Raw genomic sequence first — 15,133 nt, 5'->3', positions numbered from 1 at the left:
AATATGTGTAAAATTCCAACCGCGCGTCGCGCCGCCCTTGTTAAGTGCTCGCGCCTCCTTTGGGTGGCGCGTCACACAATTTGGGAACCGCTGCTATAAAATATATATTTAATATTGTATTTATTGTATTTTCTTTTGATTAATAAAATTTTATATAATTTAATACTCCAATGTTTGGTGAGATTTGAACAACCGCAATAAGCAAACCGAATATTGATATTTTAATGGATATATTAAGATATAAAATTTATAAACACTCTAAAGTAGATAAAATGTATATACATTTTAAATTCCACCCTATATTAGGGAGGACGTGTTTATGTCTAGATGAAATATAAATAAATTGCACTCTTTTTTTATCGTGAAGATTTTTCTATCATGGATTTACATCTATCGTGATTAGCACATTTGAATTACCCATCTATATGTTAGTATGAGCAACTAATATTAAATATTCATAAATATTTATAAATTTTATAAATTAGACTTCAAAGATGATAATGTTAAAAGTCAATGTAACTTGTTTATTTTATGAAGTAAAAAATCCTTTTACTTCTTAAATAAAGAAAGACCAATAGTTTTTGATAAAATCGGTGTTATACAAAACTGAGACCGAAACCGATGTTTATTATTTTTAAGAACCATAAGTGAAATATTTTTTCTTAACTGAAACCGAAACCATTAAATTCGTAAAGATACCATCAAAACGTCACCAACACGTTCCGAATCGGTACTTCATTAATACGTACTGTTATATCGAAAATCAAATCATATATAATTTTAACAATTTAATACATAATAATTCGTTATCCATGTGAAATAAATTAAAATAATAATTCACAACATTTACACTTTCTGGTAAAATTAATCAGTGCAAAAGTGTCTGTTTGGTTTTTCGAAATATACATAAATATTCGACTGGGAAACCTTAGTTTGAGAAGAAACTACTGTTATTAAATTTTTGTTATTGATGTAACTTCATGTACATTGCGTTTGTTCATCCTTATCAGAAACAGACTTATTTCGCGTGCCACAATTCACCCGTTACTTTCTGATATTATGATGAGTACAACATTTTGTTGTCGGCTGTAGCTAAACCACTTTTAATATGTAAATATTATCCTTTTTCTTATCATCAATTATAATAATCCAATTGATTTAAAAATCACTTTATAGCAGTATCTAAATATTATGATCTCGATCATTGGTAGTCGGTGCTCACAACACAAATAAAACGATCGTAGCCGTTCACGATCACACATGATGCAACTGAAAACACATTTTTGCGACAAAATGTTTCATTACATCTTTTCAGCTAAGCATGGTTTTTTTGGGTCTCACATCGGCTTCTGAAATGGCATACATGGCATACGCATACGCGAAGATCCGCGATCGTCAGCTGTACCAAAAGATGACCGGTGTCGTCAGAGGATCGAATCTACTTGGCAAATGTATAGCAGCTACATTCGCTCAGATCGCGGTTTCATTTGTGCACCTGGAGTACAGTTCACTTGTTTACCTGTCACTTGCGGGTAAGTTTCACAAAATGTTTCTTTTTCAAAAAAAAAAAAAAAAATCATAATTTTGATTACCTACACCTTTCATTATCGCGCGCTTAAATATTATAGCGTTACTACACCGATTATGTAAAACGGTCAGGTGTAGGTGAGAGTTGATGACAAAAAAATTAAACAATAAAAAAATTATGTGATCGCATACAATTAAAAAAATATGCCATATTAATTTTTGCTTGAATAGTATCAAATGGTTTTCGTTTTGAATTTTTTCCCCTCCTAATGTAGACCTCCAAAAGCGTATTATGATCACGTGTTACTGGTCATTATTTTTAAACTCGGTAATAACTTAATCGATGCACTCTTTAGTTAGAAGACAAAATATTTCATTTGCACTTATTTAACGTCACTGAATCATTTTTTTTTCTTTTACAGGTTCAGTTTTAGCTTTTGTATTTACATTTTTTTTCCCTAGAGTGACATCAAGTATTTATTTTTTTCCTGACAGTCCTACTTTAACGCCAATAATAAATTACAAAACATTTGAAGATAAATCTACCAAGGTAAATATCAGTACTTATATGTTTATTTAACAAAAAAATATTATTATTTTCAATCAATCCTACTCAATACCGTTTGTATCTAAATATAAAAACACCAACTATAATGGAATCACTGTTAGAAGTTTCAAACAGAAATTGCGATTTTGAAGTGAGCTACAGATTAAAAATATTTAAAACTCAAAGTGTATACAATTTCTTGCACCTGAATTATTATGTTAAGGATTTTCTGCACAACTGCATTTTTACGATTATCAAAATAATTTTTATGGATTTAAAATATGAAGTATACAATGTACGAGTTTATATATTGTATAAATAATTGTAATGCAACATATATATATTTTTTTAATCTTCTAAGAATTTTCAATATTATATTTCTCACCAATTAACTGAAATACATTTGAAATTTTATTTGGTATTTTTTGTTAAAGAAAAATTCATTTTTAGAAGTAGTGACTCATTCAAGTTTGGATGACTTCTTAAACACAATTGTTGAAGATACAATATAATTGATTTGTTAGTTTACAATACTATATCTTTACTAAATATGTTTATTTTTTAAAATTTATTTTCGACAGTCCGTTTAATTATTATTATGTGTTGCAAATTTTTAGAAGCTTTATTCGGATTTTAATCGTACAAATAACTGGTAAACAGTATTTGAAGCGCACTCTATTTTTAATCTTTAACACTACAAATTTGCAATGGCTAAACATTCACGAGATGGCATTAAACGTATGTAAAATGAATAGATCTTGAGTAACGTACCATAACTTTACACATTTTTTTTCGTCACTATTATTATATTATTGTCGTTTCCATATATTTATTGCAATATACATTTATGTAAGTCATATATACATATATATATATATATATATGAATATTATAAATAATTATAAATAATTTAATAATTTAATTTTGCACATTTTATGTATTTATAATCATATTTTTAAAATTGTGAAGAATATTTCATAATATTTTATGAATTTTCACTCTTCATATTTTAACCCTCTTTGTTTTCAATGTTTATATCCATACGATAGTGGAATACATTTCCCACCCGAACCAAAATACATTATAGCTCTATTTTCATTATGCTGCCAAAAGTGGTACATTTAACATTTTTAGTTTAACACAACATTACGTTGTTTTTACAGTATTTAAATGAGTAACGTCAACATGTTGACTGTGGAAGATAAATGATAATTTAGTTGAAACAAATTACTCGATACAATGTATTTTCGTGAGAAGTGCAATTCAAAAAGTAAAAAAATAAACATTCCAACTGTTTCGGGTATTTTATACGGATAAGAAAATCGATTTCACCACGATAATTTGAATATATCATCATGACCATTCGTAAATTTCGTAGGAATCGAGCTCTTATCGAAATAAAATTACCATAAAACTTCCGTCGGACAAGCGTAGATGCCACAAAAACAAAACGGAACACAATGATGCCATCTTATTTCTAGCCCTATAGCAACGAATAAAATCGGTTAGCTCAACGTTTCCGGACAAATAAAACTGTTTTTATTTTTACGTCATTCGGGTATAAAATTATTGTTTTAATAACTTTTATAAAATTACATTTTTTTTTCTTATGTCTTCCTTGAACTTATAAATCACGATATTAATAAGCATTTTAAGCATACATTTGAAAGTCTCTAATATTTGAACTTTCGGTTATAAAAAACGTTATATTTTACTTTATTTTTTATTTTATTCAAAGAAACAATAATTATATAGTTAATTAGTTGGTTATAAATATATTAATATATTATTGTTTAATAAATATAAATATAAATAGTATTAATATAGTATTAATTAATTAATTATTGAGTAAAAAATGAGTTAATTTCAAAATTGAGTTTAATTTTTATTTCTATTAAATTACAGTACGTCAATTTCAGTTGAAAACTTCGAGATTATTTGTTTTGGTCTTATTTTTGGAAATTTCTTTCTTGGTGTGTAAAATAGATACACGGTTATGTACTTATATCTTAGTGGTCAAGTGTTCATCATCCATATTATCGAGGATCTTCGTTTGCAAGTAACTGAACTTTAAGTGATACATTTAAGCACTGTATCTATATGTATATAGTATGCTAGTTGTTTTTTTTTTAAAAAAATTTGAAGACGTCCATGGTAAAATAAACATCGACATTTTTACCCCATTATTATTTTTTTTTTATAAAAATAATTCGACTGAGTCAGTTAAAAAATTTTTGGTTTAGTTGCCGTTGTATTCTTACATTTGGCACATGGCATTTTTGGTCAGTTTTTGGCTGTTGAATAACGTATTTTTTTATCTTACAATTTTGGAATTTAATGTTTAATGGTAAAATTGACGATATTATTATTATTGTGTAGTAATTGGTGTCAAATTTGTTGAAAGTATTTCTTAAAATTAGTTTGGATGATTTGTAAATGTTATAAATTATAAAGTCTCTTATGATATTTGGGGTTTTTGTGAATCTGTTGAGCTTTATAGATTTAGACATTTATTACGTATATTAATATTTTGCCCTAATTATTATTTGTGAATAATCCTACATTATTTCAATGTTGACTTTGTTTATTCGACTTCATTATTACTACCTTAGCTTATTAATTGAATTGGTGATACGTGCATGTTTCAATATTTATTTATACCCACCTGGTTGTTACATTAGTATTTACGTGTACAGTTTACGACTAGAACGATAGTTCGTAACGGCAGTTAATAGTCACTGTACTAAACGAGTATTTTTTACCACTTAGTAAACTTCATAATATTGTTCAATGTTTAAAATGATTATTTACTTCCACGAAATCCACGGAAAGTTTCTCTCTATAAAAAATCTGTGGTTATTAGTTTAATTATTCATCCATCAATACATTTTTTTTTTAAATATTAATGTATAGTTTCAATTTTAACGTTATTTAATGTTATTGAGTTCCTCAAGAAAACAAAAATAGCATTTTGGTAGCATTTATCAGATTTTCTGGTTTCTCATAGGTTTTGTTATTTTCAGTCGCTTCGTTCTTTCCACCTTGATTCTCAACCATGAAAATAGTCGAATTTTAGGTTTTCTATGTCTCAAGTTGGTCAGTAAAGTGAAAAAATTATTTTGGGTTAACGTCAATAGTAATAAAGATATCTTGAATTTCGGTCAGGACATGTGTATCGACAACATGATATTAAAATTGACTTAGTCATCTTTTCATTTTATATTTCCTTCTTAAGGGAAGTTTTAAGCCAATTTTAATACAGATACGTGTTCGTTGCCGTTTCGCCGAGATGATTTCATTATGTATTTGAAACGGGACCAAATAAATTTTCCGTTTTACCGAGGTTTTACTTTATTATAAGTGTACCAATATTATAATACAAAAGGTATAACAATTTAATGTCTAATGTGAGTATATGCAATATCATATAGTTGCGTGCATTGTGATACCGTTTTTTGGAATAAATACGGGCTGCTTATCACATAACAATGAATACTTCAGGGTAAAGTAGCTTGTTTTCCGTATTTAATTTTTATTTATATTTATTTTATTTTTGGTTTAGTCTGATGCGACGATTCGATAAAAAACAATATTTGAGTATGAGCATTAATTCACAAAACCATCAAGCGTAAAAGTTCAGTGCATCAAGTCCAATGATTGGATTGTCATATTATAATGTCAAGATTCAAAATCGAATACATTACTCCCTTATAACTGAACTATTTTTCTGAAATATGATTTTTTTTTTCTTTAAATTTGAATATAAAAACTGTTTGCTTCCCTCAATTCTTAAGAACGTTAAATGGGAATTCCACTATGCACATATGCAATATTTTTAATAACAATTGTCAGCCGATTGCTTGACTTTAGGTTTCTATTATCAGTTTATTAATTTCACGTTCGTGATATAAGGTATAAGTGAAGAAATAAATACGTATTTAATGAAGTTTGTGATTGATTAAAATTGATTTAGCTTTGTTTCGAAATAAAATAAAACAATTTAGATTTGGTGATATATTGTTTTATCCGTAATCAAATAATAATAAATTACTTTTTAATTGAGATGGAAAAAATGTTAAGTGTCGTTTTTTTCGCGGCGGTTTAATACTTTTTTTCAACTCGTATCGATTGCTTTATGAAGAAATAGACAAAAAAATATCAACACGATTATTTGTATTATAGTCTACTAAGAAACGAACGGTGTAAATATATTTCGATAACATATCTCTCGCGTTGGATGTAGTTTCAGAGTTTAATTATTTCAGGCACACGTTAACATGAAGGACAACACTTTCCCCTGTAGAGCTAATACATATAAATATTTGAGAATAATAGGAAAAACCCTCGGGACACACATGCGAGTTTTTTTCGCGGGAGGCAATTCGTTCATGTAATGAAACCGTGTGCAACATCGCTTTGAAGCCGCATCGGTTCCTAGGAAACGTCATTATTAACCGTTTTATTATTAAGATCTCGTGCACATAATATTTCAATAGAGTAAACGTCGATATCGGTTACAACCGAACACGCGTGGCAACGACCAAAATGCGAGATCCCTCGTCCTCCTTTTAATATTAATATTCATAGTGTCATCATCATTATCACCGTCGTTCTGTTATTCTTTTAGGGCTGTAGCGATTTGGCCGCGGTGAAAAAACGGCCGAAATCCGTCCGATTGGTCATGGAGCAGATGTACTTGGAGTTGACAGACGTGTACACAAATTCGTATCTATTGAAATACGCCATATGGTTCTCCTTCGCCACCGGCATATACTTTCAGGTAAACGTCTTCGGTACACTGTGAATGGGTGGTTGCCCAGCGTATCATTGAATCGAAACGTGGATGTATTAAGGGGTTAAAATAACGATCCTGTGGGGAGGGTGGGGGGGGGTAAAAAAACATTTGGGATACGGTAAAAAATCAACACGATATGAATACCCTTTTTTTTTTATATATAATCTTTCCATGAAGTTGTAATTCGTAAGTAAATTATTTTTCGTCTTGAAAGTGTTTACAACTAAACATACCATATCACTTTTTTCTATCAAAAGTCGTTTTGTACATTTGTATCATTTAAAAAATAGCAATATAATTGTATATTTGTGCTTTTATATTACTAAACTAATTGCTTTGTTATTATTCACAAAAAAAAAAAAAACATGTTTTTATTTTTTTATTTTTATATTTTCGTACAAATTTTGTTATTTCCGAGGGGTTCTACAACATTTAGGAAGGTCTTACCGTCTCCAATGTTTTTGTCTTTAAAAATAATTTACATACATGCAAACTATTAATACATCGGAGCGGTATTATTTTCCTTTCATTGACATCGCCTACAATATGTGACTTTTCGACAGAATTTCAGGTGTTGACATACAACGATGTGCTTTATTTGGATCTGAACGAAAGAGACCCGTTCAACAACAAACTGTACAACGGCGGAGTCGACGCTGTGGCTTTTATCACGGGTGAATATTTCAGGTTCAATATTTTATTCCTCCTTAATATATAATAATGCGATTTCGATTTTTGGTAATTATCTTTTGCTTTATGTTCTAATTTGTGTCTGGTTTTATCGCCATATTACAAACAGAAACGTAAGTTGTAGAACAAACCATTAAGAGCACATGGGACGAGTTAACCTTTTTATTTTCTCTATACCAGTGAACTACGTTTTAAAAAAACAAACATTTCAGTTTAGTGCGAGATCATTGAGTTAAATTGTTTTTAATAATTATAATTTTCAGTTCATTATGGTTTTCAATTATGTGAATATATATTTTATATTCGCTTTTTGTATAAATTAATTATTTATATAGTTTCTTAGAAAAAATATATTAATTGATCACTGATTTATACTCGTGTAAATAGATTTCTAAATATTGTTGATAAAATGCATTAATTATTCATGATAAAATATACCAATATAAAAAACTTTTCAAAAAAGTTATAATCAACTTTTAATCTTGCGCTGGTGGCGATATATGTTATCGTGTTAAAAATCAATTCCGCTAAATCGATCAATTTGTTTCTAATATAGTTGTTAAACTTTTGGAAATTTCAGCGTTTATAAAAAAAATAAATAAATAAACTAATTTAACGGTATTTATGTATTATTATTGCTGAAAAATGCAATCTGTTGCATAGCACTTACAAAACAACAAAAAGATTTAGTGCAAATCTATAGATTTCACTATATAACTATAACTCTATTTAAACTCATATAAAATTAGTACGATTAATAAGTGGTACTGTGAAAATATTCACAGTGTGTATCTACAAATATGATTACAAAACGAAAATCTTCTTTTTTCCCATTGAAAATAATATGTACAAGAAAAATATGATTTTAAAACGACGAACAGTTTCGTTTGAAAAATTCGCTTACATAATTCTTGTTTCCAATTATTATTCATTGTCATAATATCATAATAGTTTTTATTGTACGAAATTCCGTTTTAATTTGAAAATATATGAACCTTTGCTCTTTTGACGAATTATTTCCTTATTAAAACCATGATGACTCACCGATTATAACGTGAATTCCATTACCAAAATATTATTAAACGTAGATGGTTTCCGCGGCATTAAATTTTTAAATGTTACTTTTCAGGTTCATTGTCTTCGTACTGCATGGGGTTCCTGAAAGTGGAATGGAGATCGGCAAGCAATTATTTCCTATTCTTTGGCTCGTTATTGAACTGTATAGCACTGAGCGTGTGCTATGTGACGACATCGTTGAACTTGGTGTATGTGATGTACATATTATTTTGTTTCGCGTTCCAATCAATGAACGTTGTAGCCAGGTAAATAACAATGCGATTGTACAAACTGATCAACACGTAAGCGGTTTCCTACGGACAATATGTTCTAAAATGTTTTCGTTTCGTGGTAGATCTGAAACTGCGAAGTACTTGAAACACGACAGTTTCGCCTTCATTTTCGGTTTCTTATTTTTCATTTCACTATTCGTATCGAGCGCTTTAACGTACTTGTTCGTCCAAGGTACTATTTTCGTGGTACCGGTGAACTCACAGGTAATTATAAAATAATACGTAGTACTATACGATTCTTTACTTAAGGCGTACAAATTTTATGCGTATAAATATGATGAAATCGATTTTGTCGTAATAGTAAAAATGGATTGTAAGAATATTTTAAGTTATAGAGAATAATAATCAGAAATGTGCAATTGACGAATTTTTTTGATTTTGAGAAAAACATCAATATGTTCTTATCCTTCGTGTTAATAAAAGTTTGTAGAGTATATTTTTAAAAACTATCTATATAGGTATCTCAAAAAAATCAAATATACAACGGACAATATTTTTAGTTTCCGTAAAACTCTCAGCACCATGGATTGTTTTTTCCCTTGAAGGAAAAATATATCAGTTCTTTTATGATTAAAAATCTTAACTTCCGCATTTATTGACATCAAAGGAAAATTTAATTAGGTTCCTATACCAATCCTTATTTTTCGTCTTTCCAGTTTGTTTATACCGTATTCGTTCTGTAATTTCGTAAAATTTTTTTTTTCACAATTTCCTAATCTTTGCTTATTCCTCTGGCTACATAATATCACATGAAATCCTTCAGAGAATGCTCAAAAGGTATAAGCTGCAGTACGAATTATTTAATAAATATGAATTCAATCGGCCGATCTTTTGCATCCGAGGGTTTTGACTTCTACACCATTGCTTCGGATAAATAACTTGACTGAGAAATTTCTATTTCCCTAATTATTTCACTTTTTTAATTTCTTTCGACAAACATAGTGCACGAATTTTACTTGCAACACATATTCAAGAATCCTAAACGTCTTTATTGATAATTAATCATTCACTTGGCTATTGCAATAAAATCCTTGAGTTTATATCATGATTTCAAACTTATTTATTTTATAATTTTCGTTAATCGATTAGCCAAATTCCTCAATAGGCCAACTAAATTATATTATATTGAATTAATGTAAATGAGAATATGTATTTTAAACCTATTCTTATGAATTTAAGCAACGAAAAAAAAAAAAAAATTAAGAAAAAAAAACGAGAATGACCTTAAATAATTATTAAAAAAAAACTATTTAAAAAGAAAATTAAATATACAATTATTTGATTAAGGTTATAAAATAATTACTTAATTATGCTAAAAATAATATGAATGCAAAATGGTCAATTTATTACCTATTAAATTCATCATTTAACGTTCCATATTATATATGTTCACACTTAAGTATGCTGAGGTAATACAATAAAATGTACAGATTAAAAAAAAAAAAATGGAATACCGTTACCCGTATAAGATTTATATTATATATTTTTGAATTTTTATTTGTTAGGTTATATTAAATATTATTTTGTTAAAAATATTATTAAATAAATGAGCAGTAAATTTTGTATTTCAAAAATATGTAAAAGAGAAATAAGTGCATTTTACTAATAGATATTGTCCATTATAAATAAGCGTTTGAACAAAAATATTTGAATTAAATTTGAATTTATCTTTACAAAACTTTTGAACAGTTGTTTCATATTCTATAACCCTAACTGGAATGTATTACATAGTTTTCTAGTTACCAAACATTTTTTTCGTTTATATAAGATTTAGTAAAATATAGTTTTAATATTTCTACGAAGCGATAGATTATATACAAAAACCAATTACATTGTTGTTTATCAACATAATAACATTAATCTTACAACTGTTCAATTATAACTATTGCCTCAATTAAGTACGCATTGAGCCAATTTTTTAAGAGCGAAAATGAAATAATAAAGTGTTTAAAACTAATAATAAAAAAATAATTGATCAAAAGCTGGAAAATTGTGTTAGTTATATCAATACAAGAATAATATACAATTTTTTGCTTGCAGTATTATTTTATAATATAATGTGCAAATATTTACATCTAGTATCGATTTAAAAGTCATCATCTGGCATAAGCAATAAAATAAATTGTTTTTGTTTTAAATTCCTAAAAACTATTAACACTAAACAATTTTGTGTTTTTGCTCACACATACAAATTTTGAAAAAATAACCGTTTACCGTTTTATATATTTTCTATTTTTTAACGCACAGATTGAATGCATACACATGAATATTTCTTCGGAATATAACTTTAAATGTAATACGAATAATAAATCAATTATTATTGTAAACTTTAAAACCTATAAAGATGGAGAGGTTATGAAATATGACCGAAAAGTTTTTATCACCAAGAGCAATATATCTGTATTACCTACGCATTTCCTTTAATCTTTGAACACATTTAGTTTTAAATTACTCTAATTAATATTATATGTGGTTACATATGCATGTTCAAATTTAATGTATTCATTAATTGAATAAAAGCTACATTTTATGGGTAACAGTAAAGTTTAAATATTACTGACTGAGAGCGGAAAATACAATTTTTAAGGCATAATCAGCAGTATACTTTTTATGAAGTCTATGTAGAAAAATTAATATGTTCTTAGCTTAAAGCATATTATCTGAAATACGATTTTTGATACTTCTCTTTCTCTGAATTTACGTCATGTAAAGAAAATGCTTTTATTGTTAATTAATTTATATTGAATTTATATCAAATAATTTTAAATTCAAGTATGAGATAATGTTTTAATATTTCTTTGTATTTTACAAAAATTATTTCTCTAGAATTATAATTTATGAAAATAATACATTATTATAAACGATCAAGTTTAAATACTTCAAACATATATTTTTGTTTCAATAAAAATAAATATTGTCCAGGGTAAAATATAATATCTCAAAATAGACAAAAAAATAATAATAAATAAGTGTTTAAATTGCTTACCAAAATTTTACAAGATCTTAGTTCTGCATTGTGGGGAACATTGTTCCTATGTAATATTTTAATAAAAAATTTAAGATTTATTTAATCTATAGTTTTTGTCACTGTTAACCCCTATTATATCGCCAAAAAATCTATAGCATATTTATTATGATGTATTAAACAAATAAAATAATTAAAATAAACTCGTTAATGAATGTTTAATTTTTACAGTTCCTACTTTACGGATTGATTAATGGAGGACTTGCGCTTTGGTTCTTCTTACAAATATGCATAAAAAAATGTGCATTTTAATTATTAACATGCATTAATAATGGTATTATATTATTTAAATTATTATTTACTATAAAATGTAATAACTTATAGTTGAACTATTTTCATTATACCATATCTTAAAATGAAATATATTCAAATAATATTTTTATTCAATATTTGGAAACTTTGTATTTTTTTAGTCGGTGTTGGTGAGTTGCGGCCCGATCCCTAAATAACATACGAATTGCGGCCCGTGTTTATGAAACAGACGTGTGAGTTGCGGCCTGTGTTTATAAAACAGACGTACGAGTTGCGGCCACATTTTACATTTTATTTATCACTTCATATCAGCCTATCAGCGTTACCCAGAAGACACCACGAGGAGGTTGGCTGAGTCGTCTCCCAAAAATTTGTATTTTTTTATTTATGTAAAAATGGCTAAATGTATGGTAATTTATGGTAAAATGAATTTTAATATTTATGTAAAATATGTAAATATATATATATATATATATATATTTATTGGTTGGGCAAAAACTTAAAACTTAATGATTTGACGAAATCAAACTGCTCTATTTCTTTTTGTGCTAGCTTTGTCATCTGTTGTTTTATAAATGCTTCTTTTTCACATATTTTCTTCGTTTTTATTCCATTGCTTCTACATTTGATATATGTTTCTGATTTAATTTCTACTAACACATCAATAAAATTATAGATGTTAGGATGACTAGAGTAGAACGATGAATTTAGGTGTGAATGAAAACTTTCACAGCCGTTAGTGGTACGGTTACAGCTAGCAGAGAACTGTGCCCAAATATTTGGGGGAAACATAGCATCCGGGGATATAGTTTTCGAAAACATAGTCGGTATATTGTACAACCCGATCATCTTTAGCGGACAATATTGCTAAAAAGTCATCCGTGAAACAATCAATGACGTTGTCAGAATCCAAAAATGGCAAACCAAAAAAAAATTTTAAAAAATAACTTTCATCTGTATTTGTGTTATACATTTTCGTGAGTCCTAAACTTTAAATTTTCCTCCACCAACTTTGCCCTAGGTGAAATCGACATCCTCTTATTTTAGCATTAGGGAAGACTTTCGCTACAGCACTGTGGATAGCTTGTTCAAAATCTATAACAACTTCAGTAGGAGAGCACTTTAGACCAATGGACATGGAATGGCAAATTAAATGTTGAAATGCACACTTGTACGTGGTATTACACTTGTCGGGTAGTAAAAAAAAACACTAGTGGTAAATATACATAATTTTTTAGGCCATGGATGGTAAAAAGTTGATAAAAGTGTTTAGGGCAGCTTTTGAAAGTTCCATCTACGTAAAATTTATTTACATTGCACAGCACTTTTATGTTTTGTGTAGTAGAAAAACCAATTATAAAATTTTCTTTGTCGTTGATAAACAAAAATGGCTCATTTATATTAGTTTTGATATTCGTAGACTCTAAAGCAGCATGTAATTCTTTAATGCATTTTGGCAGAGGGGGGTGTACAAATGAACGGGCACGATGGATGAACATTATGTTGAATTAATGATAAATCATTCGTTGTCAAAGTCGATATATCGCCTTTCTTCAATTCTGAACGAATTAATTTTGAAGGTTTGCAAGGAATGTCTTCTATGGCTTTTCTTTTCAGAGAATTACTTAATATTTGCCTATTCAGGACTTTTTCGTCGTTTTTATTGTGGTTATGATTAGTATTACTGTCAACTATTTTATTTAAAGGAGATAATTTTAAAAAGCACTTACAACTTTTGACACTGCAAGGCTACCGCTGTACATCGTTTTTTAGTGTTTTGTGGAAACGAAATTTGTAGCCTTCGTAGAGAATAATTGTTTTTGATTTTTCACTATTTACAAACTCCATAACGCACTTATAACAAACTGTATAACACACTCAAACAGAATTTTTAGTTTTCGTAGATATAAATACTAAGTGGTGAACAGACTAACACTGTAATATTTTTCGTTTAAACTATTGACGTTATGGTATCTACTTTAGATAAGATACTGCCGATACTGCCGGCATAAAATTTAAAATAAATAAATTTCTCGGGCCGCAATTAACTTAGTGATAAAATATAACCGGGCCGCAATTCACCGGTCTTCAACACGTAAATGACATGTCGGGCCGGAACTCACCTATAGCCGTTTTAGTGTATGTTATTATTTCAATTTTTTTCTAAGCATGCATTAGTTTTAAGAATTTTTTGTATACTATGAATCAAACTTCATACAACATGAATGGGAAGTTATTTTATTACAATATTAAATAAAAACTGTTAATATAACAGTGATTTTATTATTTGTACAATTATAATTGTTAAAATAAAATAGTGTTATATTCGTCAATAATAATATAACATGTTACCAAAAAATTACTTAAGTGTTTGTTTCAATATCATTAGTTGATACACAATTGTATATATCAGACGTATAAGTAAATTGGAAGCCAAATAGAGAACTACCTAATTTACTGTCAGTTGTCTTTGCGTTTCAGTTGTGTGAATGTATACGTACTTTTTTGTAGGTTAACATTTTGTACTTATTTTTTAAGATGGAAATTGAAATTCACCGTATAATTTCGGAAAGGGAGGGGGGTTGTTTGTTAGTAGCGAACGGGCTCAAATGTCGATACATCAGACAGCGGGCTGATGGATATGTCAAATGGAGGTACTGTAAAAAGAAGCATACGTCTACAGTAACAACTGATGATTCCATTTTAGAAAATGCTAAAGAGAATAACCACTCTGCAGATTCAGTTCAAAAAATCGATAGGCAAATTTATAATATTTTAATATTGTGTATATATAATATATTAATAATACATTTTTTTTTCTTTTTTTTTTAATGTATAATTTTTTATGTCTTTTTTTGTTACTTTTTTTTTTTTGTTACGGTGTAAATATTCTTACTATTATTGACAAATTTGGCAACGTCGGATCTAATTCCACGCATAATCGTATA

The 15,133-nt window shown here is 28.1% G+C and overlaps 1 protein-coding gene across 1 annotated transcript in view; it reads left to right on the top strand.

Moving 5' to 3' along the window:
- The window catches only part of LOC112680699 (thiamine transporter 2-like), a 31,491-nt gene extending 18,869 nt beyond the window's left edge, over positions 1–12,622 (top strand). Inside the window, exons 2-9 of the mRNA XM_025550881.1 lie at positions 1,274–1,532; positions 1,950–2,077; positions 6,702–6,854; positions 7,441–7,543; positions 8,689–8,881; positions 8,971–9,112; positions 12,105–12,207; positions 12,347–12,622. Coding sequence (XP_025406666.1) covers positions 1,274–1,532; positions 1,950–2,077; positions 6,702–6,854; positions 7,441–7,543; positions 8,689–8,881; positions 8,971–9,112; positions 12,105–12,185 — 1,059 coding nt within the window. The 3' untranslated portion in view covers positions 12,186–12,207; positions 12,347–12,622. The remainder of the gene's footprint in view (positions 1–1,273; positions 1,533–1,949; positions 2,078–6,701; positions 6,855–7,440; positions 7,544–8,688; positions 8,882–8,970; positions 9,113–12,104; positions 12,208–12,346) is intronic.
- Positions 12,623–15,133: the final 2,511 nt, after the last annotated feature.

Source organism: Sipha flava, unplaced genomic scaffold (assembly GCF_003268045.1).
Source record: "Sipha flava isolate LNK unplaced genomic scaffold, YSA_version1 179_pilon_pilon, whole genome shotgun sequence".
Lineage (NCBI taxonomy): Eukaryota > Metazoa > Arthropoda > Insecta > Hemiptera > Aphididae > Sipha > Sipha flava.
The sequence above is the reverse complement of the archived record's forward strand: the minus strand, read 5'-3'. Positions and strand labels throughout refer to the sequence as shown.